We start from the raw sequence: 21,346 nt of genomic DNA, 5'->3' as shown, positions 1-21,346 counted from the left end.
ACTTCACCTCCAACCGCTTCGTGTGCCTCATCTGTGGCTGGAAGACCAAACTGAAAGGTCCCGTCTGAGTTCTCGATGAATGATTCGTAGAAGACAGTGAGAGTGTGTCAGCTGACGTGCATGTACCTGTGTGTGTTGCAGGTTTCGCCATCAGTCACGTGGCGCGCTGCCACGACGTGGAGCGTCCGTACGGGTGTAAGGACTGCTCGAGCTCCTTCTTCCTGCCGAGTCGTCTGCAGCAGCACGTCAGGACGGCTCATCGGCCCGGACGCTACGCCTGCCCCTTCTGCTGCTTCAGGTCCCACTACCTGGGCGGCTTCAGGAGGCACTGCAGCCGCTGCAACGCCCGGGAGGAGGGGGAGGTGGGCGGGGCGGCAAGGGTGGGGGAGCACGAGGAGCACGAGGAGCAGGAGGAGCACGAGGAGGGAGAGGAGGGGAAAAAGACCAGAGCGGGGAGGAAACGACGGATGACGAGGAAGGTGATAGAAGAGCAGGAGGAGGATGAATGAAGGGGGGGGGGCAGGACCAGGAACCAGATACTCCATCATCATGTCGACCCGGTTCTGGTTCTGAACATTTTTAATCATTTTTAACTGACAAACGAAGTGAATGAGACGAACAGCAGGTGGCGCTGATTCTCCAGTCAGGTGCTGTTTTACTGCTGCAGAGGAAGTCAAAGGTCAAATCCCCTGAGCCGTCTGGTCACTAGTCCCGCCCCTTTTCCCTGTTGCCTAGTAACAACAAAGTGAAGTTGGACATTGGTTTTAAAGTCTCTTGTTTTTGAACATGTTTGGTTGAAGTGTGTCACTGAAGTTTCCGACGTCTCGTCAGCGCTGTGACCGGAGTGCAGCGACTCCTGGGATAGGCTGGGCCAAGAGGGGTTACCTGTTAGAACCCTTCCTATTGGCCGGGAGTCTTCATATGCAGCCACTGAATTGTGACGTCCTCATTGGTCGACACGTTTTCACCTGGAGCCATGTTTCCCTCTCTACTGGAGCCAATCTCCTGTTGAGTCACATTTATCTTTTAACAAATACATTTTTATACTCCTTGAATAAGAAACTTTAAAAAAACATTTCAAGATTTTTTTAAATGTTCATAAAAACATGAAACAAACCTTTAGTTTTATTTGTTGTGGGTTGGTCACAGAACAGCTCGTTTCCTGAGATGAGTCATCGATCAAAGATCAATTTATTACTGATGAAAACACTTCAGATCAAAGCTGCATCTTCAACCTGAAACTCTGATCGATCACAAACTGGACGACAACACACACAAGACACACAAGACACAACACACGGAACACACTCTCTTAACGTGTTGGTTTACGTTCTGTGTTTTCTGAAGATTTTAATAAAAACTACTGTTACATGTAGAAGCGTGTTGACGTCAGTGAGTTTGACTAAAGAATAAAAGTCTGTTTTTAATCTGTGTGAATGCTCTTATGTCTGGTTTTATTGTGAAGGGAAACAAAGACAGGAAACAGCCCAGTGTGATGTTCAGAGCATCCTGTCTGAAGCATGTGATGAACGACTCAGGAGCACGTGAACGCAGTTTCTTCTTCTTCTGTCAAACTCCAGCTGATGAAGCTAATGGGCGTGGTCGAAAGCTCAGGATGATGTAACAGTTGTCAGTTTCTTTTTTATTTAACCAAAACATACAAAAACAAACCCACCAATCACATCAGAGCGTGACAACGACGACGCCTCCTCGCGAGGAGGGAAAAACATCCCGAGAACAAAAACATGACGACGCAGCATCCTCCAAAATAAAAGCCCAGTTTGTTCCTCACATGATTTCAGAAAACACGAGGAAACAGAAACACTGATTATTTTTCCACTGCAGGAAGTCAATGTGACGTGTTGAGTAAACGACCTTTCAAAATAATACGTCGTAACATCGTTGGTTTAATGTGCAGAGACATGAGGTAAATAAATGAGCTTATATCAAACTGTTCGTTAGCGTCAACGTCAGGAAGAAGATTTCATGTTTTGAGAACCAAGCCAATGAAGAGAAGAAGAATGACGTTGATTCTACTGTAAAGACCGAGCCCATAATGACGACTTGTTTATTTAACTTCTCAGCTTCTGAGGCTCCGTCCACACTGATATGTTTTCATTTTCAAATTAAACACGTGTCACGTCCACTGGTCATGTGATGTAAACAGGAAGTAGATTGTCTCCTCTGCAGTCGGTTGCTTAGTAACAGAGGAACAGTGAAGCTGAAGAGTCAGAGCAGGGATTTCTTTCCTCTGAGCGACGACGAGGTGGAACTGTTACCGACAGGAAGTGTTAGCGACGCTTTGTGTTCACCACTGGTCGTCGAGTCATGTGACTGATGAGAACCAATCAGGAAGAGAACCTCTCTGAGTCATCGTTTACTAAAGTCTCAGTTTCTGTGTTTATCTGCAGTAACCATAGCAACAGTGATTAGAGTTCTAACTGAAAAGGGTCAGTGTGGAGGAAGCCTCCATCTTGTGCTGTACGTAGTTTGCCCTGTAGTCCTGCAGAGGGCGCTCTTACACTGATCAATAACAGTGATCAGAGTCAAGCGGATCAGGGACGTAAAGTGAATCCTGTTGGTTCTGTTCCAATTAAGTTCATGTTTAAATCAGAGAGAAACCAGTTGATGGACCAGTGATGAACTAATCCATAACGAGGCCGAAGCAGCCGAGTAACAGAGTTCGGCTCCTGCAGTGGAAAAGACTTAAACAATAAAGAACCAAACCTTTCTACGGAGGAACAAACAAAAACCAAAAGCTCCCACTCGCTCCTGATTGGTGCCGCATCGACACTGAACAGGAAGTCAGCTGATTGATGGACGACGTCCTTTAAGTGGAGGAGAAGACGATGACATCATCGTGTCGTCCTTCTCCTCCCACAGTTTCTGATCACAAAGAGAAATGTTGTAAGAAAAGAAGGAAACTGCACCTCAGCGTCTGACCGCCGCTCTGTTCCACGCACAGAACAGAGTCGATCACCAACCAGGCCTGAATAAAGTTCATCACACTGCAGTGAGGGGGGGTCCGAGGTCAGATGTGTCGGGGACACCACGCCCCCTCCAGCGCAGCCATGTTGATTCCTCTCAGGTCACCGAAGTCGTCGCCGTCTCCGTCGCAGTACTCGTCGTCAGGGTCGTGGTCGTCGAGGCGAGGTGTGAAGCTGGTTGACGGTTTGTGCTGCAGGGACGACACCCAAGCAGGAAACAGTCATCTACAACAAACTGTCACAATAAAACATTCCACAGGTGCATGATGGGAGGTGTAGTATTACATGATAATAACAAACAGCTGATTTTACCGTTCGTACCACAGGCTCCCTGAAGGGGGGGCAGACCATGTGGAAGCGAGGGATCGCCACGTGGAAAACCTCTTCCTTATTGGCTACGACACAAACAAACAACAAAACAAGGGGGGGGTCATTTCAAACAGATCTTCAAAATAAAAGACCAGAAGCTTAACCCTTCACAATATAAGAACTGCAGCTCCTTCACAATAAAAGCCCTGCTGCTCCTTCACAGTACAGTTACCGAGTCTGTGGAAGGTGTAGTGACCCTCCATGTACTCTGATGGCGTGGAGAACGTGGTGCAGCTGGCGTATTCATGGACTTTTCCAGGCGTCATGACGGGAAACTCTCCTGCACAGAAACACAAACAGTCAGCAGCTCATCTCAGCCAATCACAGCTGAGACATACAGGGGCGGGGTCAGGCGATGAGAGCAGCGTACCGACCACGCCGGGTCCCTGAACTTCCTCCACGTTGCCGTCGGAGGTGGTGATCTTCCAGTAGCGGCTGTCGAGCTGACAGGCGGCTTCGGGCGAAGCGCTGCTCGACATCTCGATCCTGAAAAGACGTCACACAGATTAAAAGATGGAACCTGAGGAGCGGTTTGACACACGCCGGCGCCGGCGTGGACACACGTACCTGATGCGGTAGGTGAAGAAGAAGTGCGGCGGGTGGACGGAGGAAAGTTCCGGCAGGAAAGAGGTAGAAACTGAGACGGTGATGTCACCAGTGGTCGCCACGCAGTTTTTATCGTGCACGTACCTGTGGACACAAATGTGCACGAGTCAAGTTTACATCTTAACTTGGAGGAAATGTGTGTGTGTGTGTGTGTGTGTGTGTGTGTGTGTGTGTGTGTGTGTGTGTGTGTGTGTGTGTGTGTGTGTTACCTGAAGATCTGGTCTCTGATGATTGGATATTCTCCTGTGACCACGTTGTGGACGTAGGTTGTGAACCACTCTACGAAACAGGAACCTGAACACAAACACACATGTAATGATACATTTTTCAAAGTAAAAGCAGCTGCATTGACAGTGATCAGAGCCCAGACGAGTGAACCAACCTGTGATGAACATGTCGATGGCCGAGGGATCCTGAGCCGTCTGGTCCTGAAACGCAGAAAAACAACTTTCAGCTTTCAACTTCCTCCTCTCTGTGAAGCACCTTTATTTTGAAAGGACAGGCGGACAGGAAGGTCACGCACGGGGCAGGGGTAGAAGCTCTCGAACATCCTGCGTCCCTCGGCGGGCTCCAGCGCCATGTACTGACTGAGTCCGGTGTGGAAGCAGAAGGTGAGCGGGAGGCAGCGTCTCATCCCCTTCCTCTGCTGGAAACCGCCCGCCGCCGTCTCCACGTCCAGCAGGACCTCCGAGCGGTAGTGGTTGGACAGAGACATGCTGCCCATCAGCCTGACCACACAGACACACAGACAGGAAGTCGTCAGACAGACAGGAAGAGGTAAGACAGAGGGTGGGGCTCAGTTGGACGGACACCGACCCGGGGATGACCAGTTTCTGTCCGTTGTGGATGCGGTACGAGCAGCGGTAGTCGTGTGGAAGACTGCAGCCAATCTGAGCCTCGATGTCGTTAAGCTCCACCTCTGTGGCGCCCTCTGGAGGAGGAACAGAAACAAGGGATAACGTCACAGAAGAAGATCACGAGTTCTTCTGTGAAGCGGAATTCTCACATGTTCCTGAAAGTGTGTGTGTGTGTCTGTGTGTGTGTGTGTGTGTGTCTGTGTGTGTGTGTGTGTGTGTGTGTGTCTCTGTGTGTGTGTGTGTGTGTGTGTGTGTGTGTATCTCTCTGTCTGTGTCTGTGTGTGTGTGTGTGTGTGTGTGTGTGTGTGTGTGTGTGTGTGTGTGTGTCTGTGTGTGTGTGTGTGTGTGTGTGTGTGTCTGTGTGTGTGTCTGTGTGTGTGTGTGTGTGTGTGTGAGACCTTTGAGGGATGCGATCATTCGTGGACACCTCTGCTGCAGGAAGCTCTTCAGCTGCTCCCACGCTCTCTTCAGCTCCGGGTAGAACTGGATGTAGCGACCCAGGTCTCTGTAGTTCTGTTTGAACAGACAGAACCAGGACAGCCCACTCTGCAGCCGGTCCGCACTACACACACACACACACACACACACACACACACACACACACACACACACACACACACACACACAGACACACACAGACACACACACTTTAACTTTACAACTTCACAACGATATAAAAACAGTGTCGTAATAAAACTGAAGAAATATTAGAAAACGTCTCCAAACCTAAGATCAAAATATGAATATGAAGTGTATTGATCCTAAATGACAGAGATCAGTGACGGTGTCTGATTGACAGGACTCACTCTGACAGCAGCCAGTGCTTGGAGCAGTGACTCTTCCACAGAGGGTTGTGTTTGGACAGTTCGTTCAGCCTCCTGCTGACATAACTGCAGCTGTGGAGGGACACACAGACAGACACAGAGACACACAGAGAGACACACATTAATCTATTTCAATATGTTACTGATCAAACACACAACCAGAGCTGCAGCTGTAGAAACAGGAGCGGTAGTCAAACCAGCCTGGACAGGTTTCCATGTCCTTCCCCAGTAAAGAGCACTGGTTCGTGTCTCTGAACTCTATGATCACGTGAAACCCGCTCAGACCGGAACCTGTTGTTGTGCAGAGCTGTCGGTAGAAACGCGTCTGTAGCAGAGGTCAGGACAAACACACAGGCTACATGCTAAGCTAACGAGCTGCTACACACTGAGTGTTTGTAGCAACATTAGCTTCAGGTCGTTTCCAATGTCCCTTCATCGGTCCCCGGTGTTGTTAGCATTAGCCGTTAGCCCGCAGCTAGCCGGGGGCTGTGCAGCGGAGCAGCGGACTCACTGGATCAGGTCCCGGAAGCTCAGGAAGGACAGGACGTGCAGCAGCGGGTCTGACGGGAGCTCGTCCACCAGCACGACGGGGGACTCGGGGCTGGAGGCGGCCATGGTTACAAAGATCTGCGGCTGCTGCGGCTGCTGCTTCCGCCTTCACCCACCACCTGCTTCTTCTCCTCCGAGCTGCAGCGCCCTCACCTCGCGGCTGCAGCGCCCCCTGCTGCAGGCGGCCCTGCACTGCGGCCCGTCACAGGAGAGGACACGGTGACCTTTGACCTCCTGATCGCTTCATCCAGTGTTTGTATTAGATGTGAGGAAATTCTCCTTTTACTGTTTCTGATTCATCACATTCAGAAGAACAGGAGGTCACAGTGACCTTGACCTTTGACCTTCTTCATCCTCGAGTCCAAGTGACAGCTTGGACCAGATTGGAGAGGATTGTCTTCAGGCTTTCTTCTGATATATATATATATAAACATATATAAGTAAGTGTGCGTGGAGGCCTAGAGAGAAAGGAGGACCCTGTATTGGTCCCACATTGAGGACATGTGAGGTGGGACAGCACTGACGTGTTTCTACATTTTGAGGCCGGTCCCAGGTGTAGGATAGAAACGAGGTAAAGAACAGGTTCCTCTGGTTCTGGAGAGAACAGACGGAAGGTGAGAACTAGATACTGTGGTGGAACCATTGGCAGGAACCAGACCTCATGGAGGTGGTCAGAGAAAAGCAGGAGTCTGCAGGAGGAGTTTCAGTGTGAAGGACCTTGACCTCAGTATCTGTAAAGTACATATTTACTCAGCTGAGTCCCACGGATCAATAGACTCAGAGAGACCTGCACTTTCTTTCCTCTTGTCCTCGTAGCTTCAGCCTCGTCATGTTCTTCACTGTGTGTAGTTTGGACCTGTTAGAGGCTCAGGGCCAACGCTCACATTAAAGTTGTGAGCAGCAGAAACAGGCTGTGACCTTTGACCTTTGAGCGGAGCAGCGTCTGTTTACTCAGAGTTTCAAACAGAGCTAAAGTTCCTGCGGTCAAATCAATCCTCATGACTTCTGTGCGCCGCCGACCTTTCACCTCTGGCGTCACCATCAGGAATCTTCTGGATGTGTAAGAGATAAAAACCTCCAGGTATTTGTCCCCAGTAGGTGGCGCTATGACTGCGAATGTATATAGTCATGGATAATATGTCTTCAATAATATGTTCACTCAAAATACAACCACTTCCTGTTTCCAGGTTCAAGGCCACGCCCCTCAACGATCAATCTATTAATGACTTTTCATCGTGGAGGTTTCCAGATCGTACGAAGTCTCATTAACTATGTGGGAGGAGTTTGTTAACGTACAATGACTAAAAATCGCAAACAAAACTCCTAGCCCTAACCCTGAACTGGGATCAGCGCCTGTTCTTTCAGAATAAAGCCCCTGAACTGGGATCAGTTCCTGTTCTTTCAGAATAAAGCCCCTGAACTGGGACCAGTTCCTGTTCTTTCAGATGAAAGCAGCTGAACTGGGACCAGTGAGCTCAGTGATGAACTGTGATACTGAAGGAAACTTTAAAACATGAGGATTCGACTTGAAGTTCTGCTCACTCGGATTCCTCTGGAGCTTTATTGTGGAGGGACGGCCTGGTTGTATTGAACTTCAGAGTAAACACGTTCAGGACTCAGCATCGTGAGCAACTCATACTTTGACCCTTTGGTCAATACCCCCCCACAGGGACAGTGAGACGGAGACAGGCTGAAGAGGGAGACTGCTGGATCTGGTTCGGACGTTTGGATCATGGTGGAACCATCGAAACCAGCTGCTGTTCTACTGCTGCTCCTGCTGCACAGCTGCCGAGCGGACGATGGTACCAACATGAACTCATCTGTTTATAACTGATTATAACTGATTATAACTGTTTATAACTGTTTATAACTGATTATATCTGATTATAACTGTTAATAACTGTTTACTGGGGCGTTACAATAACTCGAGTTCAGGTAGAAACGCTGGATTATAAAATGGTCATGTCAATAATATACATATATTCACTTTCTACTTTCTATTTTCAAGTAAAAAAAGTGTTGAATGTATTTCTTACTGACCTACGTACTTTAGCTCGAGTACATCTGTGAGGTAGTACTTCTTGTGCATTAGTACACTCTAACTGTACTGTATACATGATAGTTCATGTACTACTACATTCAAATACAGAATTATTAGTACTTTTACTTTTGATACTTTAGTGACATTGTACTGATGATACTTTTTTCAATGCAGGTATTGGACCTTTAATGTGTTATTTTTATAAAACAGTGCAGATACTTTTAGTTTCGTAAAAAAAAGATTATTTCTTCAAATAAAGATCAGATTTTTCTGCAGTTAAATAAACCAAATCAAACTAGCAAATTAAAATGTATCTAAAACTAATTGAGTCTAATCTCATCCGACTTTAACATCTAATCAAAATGTTCTCAAAGCTCTGACGTGTCGTTGTCGTAGTTTTCCTCAACAGCCAGCGAGCGTCGGAGGTTCTGGTCCGGAGCCGACGAGCCAATCAGCTGTTCGAGGAGATGAAACCAGGTAACTCACCTCGTGGGGTCCAAGTGTTGTTATGACGACAGCAGAGGTTACAGGTCGACTTAAAACCTGTTTCGTGTAAATACTGAATCCACAGATTGGATTATATCTAGTATATCTGTGTGGTTGTGTTGAATCTGTGTGGTTGTGTGATTGTGTTGAATCTGTGTGGTTGTGTGATTGTGTAGGGAACCTGGAGAGAGAGTGTGTGGAGGAGGTGTGCGACCATGAAGAGGCCCGAGAGGTGTTCGAACAGACGGAGAAAACAGTACGACTCCACTTTCAATTATCACTCTGTCATCGTCATGGAAACAGGTAGAATAACATTAAGAGCACTTCTCATTCCGTGTCATCTGTTCCCTTCAGGAAAACTTCTGGATGAAGTACCTGGGTGAGTACTGCTACTTCACTGTACTTTGACAGCTACATACATTTACCATCCTTTATTTATATTTACTTTACTTTGAGGTTAGGTCACATTACTTTGACTTCATTCACTTTAACATAATGTATAGTTACATTACAAGAGTTTTCTAAATGTACATGAAGTACTTTTACTGTGGAGATTGAAGTACATGAAGTATAACAATCACTCTGACAAAGATTTGTAACTTTAGTTTACTCAGCTGCTGAAAAACACTGGAACAAAGTCCACAGCTCAAACAGACACAACTCAGAGTACACAAACACCACCTGTCTGTCTGTCTGTCTGTGTGTCTGTCTGTCTGTCTGTCTGTCTGTCTGTCTGTCTCTGTGTGTGTGTGTGTGTGTATAACTGTCTGTGTGTAACTGTCTGTGTGTAACTGTGTGTGTGTGTAACTGTCTGTGTGTGTTCCAGACTGTAAAGGAACTCAGATGACAAGAACACAACAGAACATCGATGTGATCAGACAGTGTGTAGAAGGTAAACACAAACAAAATGAAACTTTAACCTGTTCAAATGTACAAGTACATTGACACTGTGTGTGTGTGTGTGTGTGTGTGTGTGTGTGTGTGTGTGTGTGTGTGTGTGTGTGTGTGTGTGTGTTCAGGTCAGTGTATTTTCAGTAAGGGGTTTAACTATGAAGGAAATGTCAACATCACAAAATCAGGGAGACAATGTCAGTACTGGAGTAGCAACTTCCCACATCCCATCATGAGGTAACCAAGCACAGACCTAAATCAACCAGTCTGTCTGTTGACCTGTCTGTTGACCTGTCTGTTGACCTGTCTGTAGGGAGTTTAACGCCTCGGAGCCGAACAGTAACCTGCAGGAGAACTTCTGTCGAAACCCCGACAGTCGTGCTGAGGGCCCCTGGTGCTTCACCAAGGACCCGACGGTGCAGAAGGAGGCCTGCAGGGTCCCGACATGTGGTGAGTGTCTTCCTCAGTCAGCCGTGAAACGCAGCAACACAGACACGTCTCTTTTGGTGGACGCCCCCCCGGAATCGGGACCCAGCTAATGATCTTGTACGAGCATTAAAGTTCTGACTGAGATGAAGGAATGTCTATTTTCTGTGAAGGTGAGGACTTTGTCCCGTCAACCGTGGCCCCCGAACCGGTCCAAACCGGAGCGTGTCTAAGAAGCTATGGCGTAGACTACGAGGGCGACCTGCACGTGACCCTGGGAGGCCACACCTGTCTGGAGTGGTCCTCGCCGCAGGTCGTGGGACTCAGCCGAGACAAGGACTTCATCCCCGAGGTCACCCTCCAGGGAAACAAGTGCCGTAACCCTGACAACGACCCAGAGGGGCCCTGGTGCTACGTGGAGGTTTCTGGAAATGTGACGGTGGACTTCTGTGACCTGGACCTCTGTGGTAACTACAACGCATCGGTACTAGGGTGGAGCACAGGGGTTACCCACCTCTCACCCGTCTGTCTCTCACCTGTCTGTCTCACCTGTCTGTCTCTCTCACCCATCTGTCTGTCTCACCTGTCTGTCTCTCACCTGTCTGTCTCACCTGTCTGTCTCACCCATCTGTCTCACCCGTCTGTCTGTCTCACCTGTCTGTCTCACCCGTCTCTCTCTCTCACCTGTCTGTCTCTCACTTGTCTGTCTCACCCGTCTGTCTGTCTCACCTGTCTGTCTCACCCGTCTCTCTCTCTCACCTGTCTCTCTCACCCGTCTGTCTCTCTCACCTGTCTGTCTCTCACCTGTCTGTCTCACCTGTCTGTCTCTCTCACCCATCTCTCTCACCCGTCTGTCTGTCTCTCACCTGTCTGTCTCACCCGTCTGTCTGTCTCTCACCTGTCTGTCTGTCTCACCCGTCTGTCTCTCTCTCACCTGTCTCTCCCTCTCTCACCCGTCTGTCTCTCTCTCACCTGTCTGTCTCACCCGTCTCTCTCTCTCTCACCTGTCTGTCTCACCCGTCTCTCTCTCTCTCACCTGTCTGTCTCTCACCCATCTCTCTCACCCGTCTGTCTCTCACCTGTCTGTCCCTCTCTCACCTGTCTCTCCCTCTCTCACCCGTCTGTCTCTCTCTCACCTGTCTGTCTCACCCGTCTGTCTCTCTCTCACCTGTCTGTCTCACCCGTCTCTCTCTCACCTGTCTCTCCCTCTCTCACCTGTCTCTCCCTCTCTCACCCGTCTGTCTCTCTCTCACCTGTCTGTCTCACCCGTCTCTCTCTCTCTCACCTGTCTGTCTCTCACCCGTCTCTCTCACCCGTCTGTCTCTCACCTGTCTGTCCTTCAGAGGACCGACTGCTGAGCCAGCTGGAGACGCCAGCGACTGGTGAGAGAGAACGTTCCGTCTTAGTTCCAAAGAGGAAAAACATTTTCAATCCTCGCACCTTCGGACTGGGAGAAAGTGGTGAGTCCATTCATTGGTCACCTGTTTATCAGCTGGTTAACTAACTGAGCGTCTGATTGGTTCTGTGCTCGGCTCGTCATCACCTCATTGGTTAACTGGGCTGTGTTGCAGAGTGTGGACAGCGCCCCCTGTTTGAGTTGAAGGGGATAAAGGACCAAAAGGAGGAGGAGCTGTTGGAGTCGTACATGGAAAAACGCATCGTTGGGGGCGACAGCGCCCAGGAGGCCTCGGCACCGTGGTAACACACCTGTCCCAAGCTGTCACCATGGTTACCACACTGTAAAACATGGTAATGCTATTTAAAGGTTAAAGGTTCCAACCCGTCCTGTAGGCAGGTGATGCTGTTCAAGCGAAGCCCCCAGGAGCTGCTGTGTGGAGCCAGTCTGATCAGTGACCAGTGGATCCTCACGGCAGCCCACTGCATCCTCTACCCGCCCTGGAACAAGAACTTCACCACCAACGACATCCTGGTCCGCCTCGGGAAACACCACAGAACCATGTAGGACAACTGAACCTTTTCTCTGACATGTCTTCCCATGGACTGACACAAACATCTTCTCAAACCTCCAGATATGAGCGCGGCATTGAGAGGATCGTGCCCATCGATAGGATCATCATCCACCCCAAGTACAACTGGAAGTCGAACCTGAACCGGGACATCGCCTTGCTGCACATGAGACGGCCCGTCACATTCACAGACAAGATCTCCCCCATCTGCCTGCCCAACAAGAAGGTCGCCATAGAGTAAGACAAACTGGCTTTACTGGGAAAACCCAACTTCCACAAGTTGTGTCAAAGGGCACGGCCTGATATTCAGTCACATGATTCCACGAGCTGCTGTCCGAACACGTCTGAAGGTCAAAGGTTATCTGGAAAGTCTGCTGACATGAGGAATTGTCCCAATGGGAGAAAGTCTGTGTTCATGTTGTTGCACTTCGTAGTTTGGTGAAAACCCAACACCCCCTCAGACGGACTTTAGAGGACAGGAACACTTCCCTTTGGACGTGGTCGGATGTAGCTCGTTCCTTCGTGGGACACCGAGAGTTCGTGTTTTAATCTGAACGTTGTTTTTCAGTCTGCTGTCCGAGGGCTATAAGGGCCGAGTGACCGGCTGGGGGAACCTGAGGGAATCCTGGAAACCATCGTCCAGAAGCCTCCCCGGCGTCCTCCAGCAGATCCATCTACCGATCGTGGACCAGGACATCTGCATGAGCTCCACAAGCGTCAGGATCACAGACAACATGTTCTGTGCTGGTAACTCTTCTTCCTCATCTGTTCCTGAACTCTTCAGTACTGATTTCACATTTGGAACTTTAATATCAAAACACAGTTTCCTCAATCACAAAAGTGAATCCATCATTAAACTTTCCAATAAAACTATATACAACACTTTTATAATTTTGAATGCAGGAAATGTCAATGTATTGATTAATTTAAGTATTAATACTTTAAAGGAGTCTTCGTGTAGCGCCACCATCAGGTCAACGTTTTGCTGTTGAACAGTAAAGTGTGTGTTGCAGGTTTTAAACCCGAGGACGCTGAGCGAGGCGACGCCTGTGAGGGAGACAGCGGTGGACCGTTTGTGATGAAGGTTTGATTCCCAATACTGAATCTGTTTAATATCTTCAACATGGAAGAACTGGTTTATAAGACATTTAAGTTTATTCTAAATTACATAGATACAGATGATATGATTCCAGCTGAGTTTAACTCTGTTAATAAAACCACTGGGATCTGATTTAGAAACCAGTTCTTCACTGTTAATAGAAACAGGAGCAATTCAAGTCCCTATTTCTACTATTGATTCACCTGATTGATGAATTATTGGTCCGTGAAATGTCCAACAAGTGATGAAACAATAAACCTAGATGACAACAGTGCACATTTCTGAAAGGTTTGGTTTTATCGGTGGATTAGAACAGAACAGTCGCAGCAGTTTGTGACGAGTCGATGATTTAAAGATCAACTGACGGTCTGTGTTTCCCCGGGCAGTACCCGTCGGAGAACCGCTGGTACCAGATGGGCATCGTGTCGTGGGGCGAGGGCTGCGACCGAGACGGAAAGTACGGCTTCTACACTCACCTGTTCAGGCTGAGCAGGTGGATCAAGAAAACCATCGAGAGTACAGGCTGAGCAGGGGAACCATCAGGGGGGGGGGGGGAGTCGACTAACACACTTCCTGTTCTCACCATGCTTAATAAAGCTCACTTCCTGTCTATGACACTCGCCTCTGGTCTGAATACAAAACCTGTAAAAATATGTGGATATTTAACATCACACAGAATCTCCATGGCAACACAAACAGTAACAATCAGTTCCTACTGAGAAATACCAGAAAATAACATTTTACATTTGTAGTTTCAAGTTGGAGGAAGAAGACAAACTGTCAATCAATCAATAATCAATAGTTCAGCTCAGATACAAAGGGAATACATCTTCATTAATGTTGATGTGGAGCAGATGAAGTTTTTATCATTTTAATTCACAATGATTCACTTGTTTTCATCACTTTGTAAATGATAAAAACTGTATTTAGGATCATGTACAGACAGCAGGGGGCGTGTTTGAGTCGTGGTCGCTGGGCTCCGCCTCCACGTGTGCGGCGGCGGCGCTGTGTGTGAGCAGGTGGCGGCTCAGGTGAGTTTTGCGCGTGTAGCTCTTGGCGCAGTAGACGCAGGCGTAGGGTCGAACGCTGCTGTGAGACAACATGTGTTTCTTCAGGTCGAACTTCCTCCTCAGACATTTACCACAATCTGGACACGAGAACGGCTTCTCTCCTACACAACAGACACACACAGAGATACACACAAAGAACATGACACACACGAGGCACAGACACAATACACACGTACACATGACACAAACACAACAGAATCACACACAAATCAGATTTAACAGAGGTAATGGATACACAATAAAAACAATAGATACAACTCAAACGTGTGTGTCTGCCAGATATAGTTACACATAAAGTTGTGTTTCGTACCTGTGTGTATTCTCCGGTGTTCGGTCAGGTGACAGGAAATGGAGAACGCCTTCCCACAGTCCTGGCAGACGTATGGTCGTTCTCCCGTGTGCGTCCTCATGTGTTTCTGCAGGTCGCCCCCGGACGGCCAGCCCTTACCACACACCTTGCACACGTACGGGCGCTCCCCGGTGTGCCGCCGCACGTGCACGTTGAGGCCGGCGAGCGCAGTGAAGTCTTTGGGGCAGTAGGGGCAGCGGTAGGGCCGCTCGCCGGTGTGCGTCCTGAGGTGACCCTCCAGCCCGTCCCGCGTCTTGAAGCGCTTGCCGCACTGCGGACACAGGAAGCGGCTCTCGCTGCTGTGGCTCGCCCGGTGAGACTGGAGGCCGGTGAGCGAGCTGTACGTCTTACTGCACTGGTCACACTGGTAGGAGCGGAACGTGTGCGTGCGCTGGTGGATACGAAGCTCAGTCACACCTGGATCACATGACCAACATCAGCATCAGGAGTCCAGGAAGTGACGGAGCAGCGTTGGACAACATTGATTAGAAATGATTGTGTCATTGATCGGTGCTGACGACCGGGTTCTGTCGTTACCAAAGCTCAGTAGAAAGAAAGTTTTACCTGAGAAGCTCAGCTCACAGAAGCGGCAGCTGTAGCGCGGGTTGGCGCCCTCCACCGAGTGAGTCTGCAGGTGGCGCAGCAGCAGCGTCTGCGAGCTGAACGTCTGCTCGCACACCGTGCACGTGAGGTCGGGCAGCCGGTGCTGCAGCCGGTGGGCGTCTCGCTCCTTCGGCGACTCAAACACTTTGTCGCAGCGGCTGCAGGTGAAGCCTCCCTGGTGCAGGTGAGTCTGCTTGTGATTGGTCAGGCTGGACAGGTGGTGGAACTCCTTGTCGCACTGACCACACTGGTACACGGGTCGCGCCCGGTGGCTGCGCTGGTGCGACAGCAGCTCGGCTTTGGTTATGAAAACGGCGTTACACTGGAAGCAGGAGAGGGTCCTGGTGGGGCGGGGCTCTGGGAGGCGGGGCTCAGCGGGGCAAGGCTCCTCGTCACGAACGCCCGGTGGATCCGGCAGGTTCACGACTCCCGCCGTGGTTAAGGTGGCGCCGCAGGACTTGTTGGTGCGCAGGTGACGGATCACCTGTGGACAGACGCTACAATGAGGACAGAGCGTGTGCGACAGCGCCCTCTAGTGTCAGAACGGAGAACACTCACCTGAGAACGGTAGATGAAACACTTGCTGCACTGAGGACACTTGTGAGCCACACGCTGAGAATTATGGGAAATGCTGTACAGAGTATTGGCTGTGACCTCGGAGCACGACTGATCTGATTGGTCGACTGTGGAGAAAGGCAGGAGCTCATGATATAAACTGGTCTGTGTGTGTGTGTGTGTGTGTGTGTGTGTGCGTTTTACCTGTGTCTTCTGATTGGTCGGCAGAGTTTCCAGGTGAGTCCTTTAACCTGCAGAAACATGTCACATGATTAGTTCATAATCAGAAACGAGCTGAACATGACCATGTGTGTGAGAGATAAACGGCGTCTGACCCGTCCACCTGCAGCATCACGGGTGTTTCGGAGCATTCCTCGCCACCCGCCGCTTCCTGCTCCACTGGCTCCACGGTCCGACCAATCACGGCCTCCTCCACTTCCTCCTGCTCGTCCTCCGTCATGACCACCACCTCCACCTTCACCAGCTCCGCGTCCAGCTGCGAACAGCCGACCGCACCGGTGACGGCGTGCGACTGTTCTTGAGTGTCAGCAGGCGGTGGCTCACGATTGGTCAGTTTGGTGAAGAGTGGGTGGGACCAGGCGGAGAGAAGAATCCTCTCTGAGTCTCGACTCACTGAGGAAAAACAACGTCAACATTAAAAACAGTTGAAGTCACGTGACCCGAACCAGGAAGTGACTTCGTACCTGTGGTGGTGGCTCGGCCCAGAGAACAGCTCTGATTGGTCAGCAGCTTCCTCAGATCTTCACGCTGCGCCTCCTGCAGACAGCCCTCCACACCAGCAGGGGCAGCATCGAGCCAGGAAGCAGACTGAGACACAGACATGTATTTATGTTCATCTCCTTGTTTTTGTAACGAAACACAAAAACTCTTCCTGGGTCAACAATAAATGTTCGATGTCTGAGAATTAAACCTTGCGGAGCCTCAGAAATTCAGTGTGTGGGGGGGGTGGTGGGGTGGGGTCACCTGCTTGAAGTCGGGCACAGGAAACATCTGCTCTATCCTGGAGAGGAAGTCGGACACAAGGGACTGGAGGGCGGAGTCAAAACTCTGGTTAAACACTTCCTGAAACAGACGGAGAGACGGTCACTTCTGGAGCTTGTGACCCCCCCACTGTCACATGTCACATGTTTCTGTGATGATGTCAATCGACCTGATGACGTCACTGATCTGTTGTCATCAGCTCAGGGGTCACATGACCAATAAAACCATCATTTACACTACCTTATCTAACGCAGACGTTCGTTTTGTGCTGTTTTGCTCACTGACCTGCAGGAGGCGCTGTCTGTCTGCAGGGCTCTGTGTCACTTTGTCAGTCAGCGTGAACAGAGCCGAGCACCAGTCGTCCGCCTCGTGGTCCTGCCGCTGAGACACAAGACAAACACACCGTCACCACGACAGCTGGGTTTCCAACATCTGGAGGACACATCCTCCGTTTCCCAGAATGCACTGCAGTCTGGTCACACGTCAAACATGAGTTCAAGTTGCAACGATTAGTCGTTCGACAGCTGAACTTCCTCTCTTACCGTTGCCTGGGAGACGGGGCGGATCCTGTCCAGGTGAGTGTGCACGTCCTCAGAGTCAGAGAGGGTCACCTGCAGGTAAACAGGAAGTAGAGGGGGTGTCAGTCAGCATCTGCATCCACACATCACTGTTGCTATGGTTACGCCTGGCGTCCACACACACCTTGGCCCTCAGAGCCGCCAGCAGCAGGCTCCTCTGTCTGTCCGTCAGCAGCTGTGGCACCGCCTCGGTCACCATGGAAACGAAGTCCTCCAGCATCCCGTAGTGCTTCACGCTCTGATGCTGAGCGACCTGCCACATGGCCGCCGTCAGCAGGCGGAGGGGGGGGACGAGGAGCCGCAGGGAGGACAGGGGGAGAGGGGAGGCTGGGGGGGGGAGGGGGGGGGGACACTCAGTCGTGAACACTGGTTCAATTCAATAACACAAAGTCATATGTTTAACATGAACAATTCAATCACATAAACACTTTTCTATGTCATGATTGTTGTGTTAATATTAGTGAGAATATTTCAGAATAAACCAGAAAGTTAGTAATTCTCCACATGGAGTTTGGCTGAAGTTCAAACATCAGTAAACACTAGAGAACGAGCTCTAACTAACTGAACCAGGTGTGAATGAGACCAGCTTGTGAGGCTCCGTGAGGAGACGTCAGGTTGTCAGGTTGTCAGGTTGTCATGTTGTCAGGTTGTCATGTTGTCATGTTGTCAGGTTGTCATGTTGCCAGGTTGTCATGTTGTCAGGTTGTCAGGTTGTCATGTTGTCATGTTGCCATGTTGCCAGGTTGTCAGGTTGCCATGTTGTCATGTTGTCAGGTTGTCATGTTGTCAGGTTGTCATGTTGTCAGGTTGTCATGTTGCCAGGTTGTCATGTTGTCATGTTGTCAGGTTGTCATGTTGTCATGTTGTCAGGTTGTCAGGTTGTCATGTTGTCAGGTTGTCAGGTTGTCATGTTGCCAGGTTGTCATGTTGTCATGTTGTCAGGTTGTCATGTTGTCATGTTGCCATGTTGCCATGTTGCCAGGTTGTCAGGTTGTCATGTTGTCAGGTTGTCATGTTGTCAGGTTGTCAGGTTGTCAGGTTGCCATGTTGTCAGGTTGTCATGTTGTCAGGTTGTCATGTTGTCAGGTTGTCAGGTTGTCATGTTGTCATGTTGTCAGGTTGTCATGTTGTCATGTTGTCAGGTTGTCAGGTTGTCATGTTGTCAGGTTGTCATGTTGCCAGGTTGTCATGTTGTCATGTTGCGATGTTGTCAGGTTGTCATGTTGTCAGGTTGTCATGTTGTCATGTTGTCAGGTTGTCATGTTGTCAGGTTGTCATGTTGCCATGTTGTCAGGTTGTCATGTTGCGATGTTGTCAGGTTGTCATGTTGTCAGGTTGTCAGGTTGTCAGGTTGTCATGTTGTCATGTTGCCAGGTTGCCATGTTGTCAGGTTGTCAGGTTGTCATGTTGTCAGGTTGTCAGGTTGTCAGGTTGTCAGGTTGTCATGTTGTCAGGTTGTCAGGTTGTCATGTTGTCAGGTTGTCAGGTTGTCAGGTTGTCATGTTGTCATGTTGTCAGGTTGTCATGTTGTCAGGTTGTCAGGTTGTCATGTTGTCAGGTTGTCATGTTGTCAGGTTGTCATGTTGTCAGGTTGTCATGTTGTCAGGTTGTCAGGTTGTCATGTTGTCATGTTGTCAGGTTGTCAGGTTGTCATGTTGTCATGTTGTCAGGTTGTCAGGTTGTCAGGTTGTCAGGTTGTCAGGTTGTCATGTTGTCAGGTTGTCATGTTGTCAGGTTGTCATGTTGTCAGGTTGTCATGTTGTCAGGTTGTCAGGTTGTCATGTTGTCAGGTTGTCAGGTTGTCAGGTTGTCATGTTGTCAGGTTGTCAGGTTGTCATGTTGTCAGGTTGTCATGTTGTCAGGTTGTCAGGTTGTCAGGTTGTCATGTTGTCAGGTTGTCAGGTTGTCATGTTGTCAGGTTGTCATGTTGTCATGTTGTCAGGTTGTCATGTTGTCAGGTTGTCAGGTTGTCAGGTTGTCATGTTGTCATGTTGTCATGTTGTCAGGTTGTCATGTTGTCAGGTTGTCATGTTGTCATGTTGTCATGTTGTCAGGTTGTCATGTTGTCAGGTTGTCATGTTGTCAGGTTGTCAGGTTGTCATGTTGTCAGGTTGTCAGGTTGCCATGTTGTCAGGTTGTCATGTTGTCATGTTGTCAGGTTGTCATGTTGTCATGTTGTCAGGTTGTCATGTTGTCAGGTTGTCAGGTTGTCAGGTTGTCATGTTGTCAGGTTGTCAGGTTGCCATGTTGTCAGGTTGTCATGTTGTCAGGTTGTCAGGTTGTCATGTTGTCAGGTTGTCATGTTGTCAGGTTGTCATGTTGTCATGTTGTCATGTTGTCAGGTTGTCATGTTGTCAGGTTGTCATGTTGTCAGGTTGTCAGGTTGTCAGGTTGCCATGTTGTCAGGTTGTCAGGTTGTCATGTTGTCAGGTTGTCAGGTTGTCATGTTGTGTGTCTGGACACTGAGCAAAGAGCAGGAAACAAACTGGATCTGACACATGATGAACTACACTCGGTCTATAATCCAGGATCTGTCTGGTCCATCAGCAACATTTCATTTAATCCTGTGTTTAAAATGTGACGTTGAATGAACTTTGATGGATGGATGAATATAATCATTGAGTTTTATTAAATATATATTAACTTTTATCTCTTTAAAGCCAACAGGAGACAGTGAAAACAGTTCACTTACACAACACAACGTTGCGTTTTATGATTCTTTTACGTACAATAATCACTTATATGTGCCAAATATAAGCCGAAGTAATAAGTAAGTATAGCCGAGTTATTACAGCTGTAGTATTATATATTCTACTGAGTATTTACTCTTCTTTGAACCAAAGTAAATGTAAACTGTGACAGTTCTGAACGGAGTCTGGTTGGTATCGGTCCTGCTAGCTAGCTAGCTAGCTAACGTTAGCTGCTAACAGCTGCTGAGGGAAACAGGTAGTGATGAATAAACACGAACAGGATTTACCCATAATGCTCCTGGCGAAGTTCACCTGCTCTTCACCTGTCTGGAGCTCGGGTTAGCACCGCTAGCTCCGCTAGCTCCGTTAGCACCGCTAGCACCGACAGCTAACGGCTAGCGCTGTTTACCATGGAGCCAAGCTAACACACCGGAAGCTAAACCACGGGAGAGAGAAACACTTCCGCTTTCCAGACAGAAGGAGAGAGAGATAAATATACTCTTATAATTACTTATTATTGGTCAGGAGTTACTACCGAAGGTAAAACAATACTCAGAGTATTTCCACTACAAGGTTATCAAGGTTTTTAATCATGTAGCTGTAGTAAATCAAATCAACCACCAGATGGAGACAAACAACCATCTCTGATTCTGCACTGATGCAGAAGTTTAATGTGCAGAAGAACTCATTATTATTATTAACATTATTACTAATACTACTACTCATAAGTATTATTATCATGATATCAGTTCAGTGTTTTTTAGTTTTGACAAGATGTGAACAAACTGTAAAGTGAAAATGTCAGATGAGTTTATCACATTGTTTGGTTTGTCAAATATCGAAGCATCACTTTTATAATACATAAACAATATATATGTGATAAGTAGGTTTTTATTGACAATTTCAAATTGTATTATAGTTGTTGTTGTGTACTCTGGTTTCTTCCCACATCCAAACACATCCATGGAATTGGAAGTTGGAAATTCCCCACAAATCTAAATGTCTTCCTCCAGGAGCTGAAATGTCCCCAGTGAAGATCAGCTCCTGAGTCGTCTCCCTGTGACTGTCCCCTGGAGCCTGAGCAGCCTCACTCGTCCCCTGGTTGGACACAGATAATCTGCAGGTGTAATCCCTCTCCTCCTCCTTCTGGGAAACCGGATTAACTTTGTGAGCACAGCACAGAACCAGCCAGAAACACGACGAGCAAACAGCAACTAGAGCAGCCAGAGCAGCCAGAGCAGCCAGTGGACGAGTGGACGAGCTGGTCTGGGAAACTTGATTTCTCCTTGTCTGGATCCACCGGGAGCAGAGAGACCGACAGTCAGGATTTGTTGCTCCGTTAATCCATCACTTCTTCATCCACCTCCTCCTCCTCCTCTTCCTCTCTGTCTGTCGGC

At 48.7% G+C, this 21,346-nt stretch overlaps 4 protein-coding genes across 10 annotated transcripts in view; 2 read left to right on the top strand and 2 right to left on the bottom strand.

The window, feature by feature from the left end:
• Positions 1–1,619, top strand: part of LOC117777551 (chromosome alignment-maintaining phosphoprotein 1-like) — a 2,713-nt gene extending 1,094 nt beyond the window's left edge. For both annotated transcript variants that reach the window (XM_034612422.1, XM_034612429.1), the window contains exons 3-4: positions 1–57; positions 142–1,619. The exon at positions 1–57 is cut by the window's left edge. In XM_034612422.1, the coding sequence (XP_034468313.1) occupies positions 1–57; positions 142–509 (425 nt within the window). In that variant the 3' untranslated portion in view covers positions 510–1,619. The remainder of the gene's footprint in view (positions 58–141) is intronic.
• The window catches only part of fbxo3 (F-box protein 3), an 8,156-nt gene extending 1,818 nt beyond the window's left edge, over positions 1–6,338 (bottom strand). The window contains exons 1-13 of one of the 3 annotated variants that reach the window (XM_034612396.1): positions 6,155–6,338; positions 5,626–5,715; positions 5,218–5,381; positions 4,779–4,893; positions 4,486–4,690; positions 4,345–4,390; positions 4,172–4,256; positions 3,924–4,046; positions 3,727–3,842; positions 3,529–3,636; positions 3,300–3,382; positions 2,985–3,178; positions 2,410–2,886 (exon numbers count right to left, since the gene is read on the bottom strand). In XM_034612396.1, coding sequence (XP_034468287.1) covers positions 3,032–3,178; positions 3,300–3,382; positions 3,529–3,636; positions 3,727–3,842; positions 3,924–4,046; positions 4,172–4,256; positions 4,345–4,390; positions 4,486–4,690; positions 4,779–4,893; positions 5,218–5,381; positions 5,626–5,715; positions 6,155–6,258 — 1,386 coding nt within the window. In that variant the 5' untranslated portion in view covers positions 6,259–6,338 and the 3' untranslated portion in view covers positions 2,410–2,886; positions 2,985–3,031. Of the gene's footprint in view, positions 1–1,624; positions 3,179–3,299; positions 3,383–3,528; positions 3,637–3,726; positions 3,843–3,923; positions 4,047–4,171; positions 4,257–4,344; positions 4,391–4,485; positions 4,691–4,778; positions 4,894–5,217; positions 5,382–5,625; positions 5,716–6,154 lie in introns of those variants that run through there. The other 2 variants (XR_004616627.1, XM_034612381.1) reach the window with 2 other exon arrangements.
• Positions 6,339–7,820: 1,482 nt separating this feature from the next.
• On the top strand, positions 7,821–13,717 carry f2 (coagulation factor II (thrombin)). Of its 2 annotated transcripts, XM_034612365.1 has the most exons (15): positions 7,822–7,994; positions 8,630–8,710; positions 8,896–8,975; positions 9,074–9,098; positions 9,546–9,611; positions 9,739–9,847; positions 9,924–10,060; positions 10,210–10,503; positions 11,380–11,496; positions 11,608–11,734; positions 11,828–11,995; positions 12,067–12,240; positions 12,572–12,750; positions 13,017–13,087; positions 13,489–13,717. In XM_034612365.1, exons 1-15 carry the CDS (start codon positions 7,925–7,927, stop codon positions 13,627–13,629), a joined length of 1,839 nt encoding a protein of 612 aa, XP_034468256.1. In that variant the 5' UTR covers positions 7,822–7,924; the 3' UTR covers positions 13,630–13,717. The 2 variants fall into 2 exon arrangements, with proteins under 2 accessions (XP_034468264.1, XP_034468256.1); XM_034612373.1 differs by lacking the exons at positions 13,017–13,087; positions 13,489–13,717 and adding an exon at positions 12,845–12,862 and having other exon boundaries at positions 7,821–7,994; positions 12,572–12,803.
• LOC117777503 (zinc finger protein ZFMSA12A-like) lies at positions 13,143–20,447 on the bottom strand. Of its 3 annotated transcripts, XM_034612342.1 has the most exons (13): positions 20,237–20,447; positions 17,384–17,586; positions 17,224–17,292; positions 16,967–17,062; positions 16,664–16,762; positions 16,384–16,507; positions 16,015–16,312; positions 15,884–15,930; positions 15,683–15,807; positions 15,086–15,608; positions 14,483–14,938; positions 14,006–14,273; positions 13,143–13,744 (listed from the first exon to the last, which is right to left on the bottom strand). In XM_034612342.1, the coding sequence occupies exons 1-12, from the start codon at positions 20,238–20,240 to the stop codon at positions 14,035–14,037; spliced, it is 2,283 nt and encodes a 760-aa protein (XP_034468233.1). In that variant the 5' UTR covers positions 20,241–20,447; the 3' UTR covers positions 13,143–13,744; positions 14,006–14,034. The 3 variants fall into 3 exon arrangements, with proteins under 3 accessions (XP_034468233.1, XP_034468225.1, XP_034468243.1); XM_034612334.1 differs by having other exon boundaries at positions 13,143–14,273; XM_034612352.1 differs by having other exon boundaries at positions 13,143–14,273; positions 16,664–16,758; positions 20,237–20,445.
• Positions 20,448–21,346: the final 899 nt, after the last annotated feature.

This window comes from Hippoglossus hippoglossus, chromosome 2, assembly GCF_009819705.1.
Source record: "Hippoglossus hippoglossus isolate fHipHip1 chromosome 2, fHipHip1.pri, whole genome shotgun sequence".
NCBI classification, from domain to species: domain Eukaryota; kingdom Metazoa; phylum Chordata; class Actinopteri; order Pleuronectiformes; family Pleuronectidae; genus Hippoglossus; species Hippoglossus hippoglossus.
Note: the sequence above shows the minus strand (reverse complement) of the source record. Positions and strands in the feature narration are given on the sequence as shown.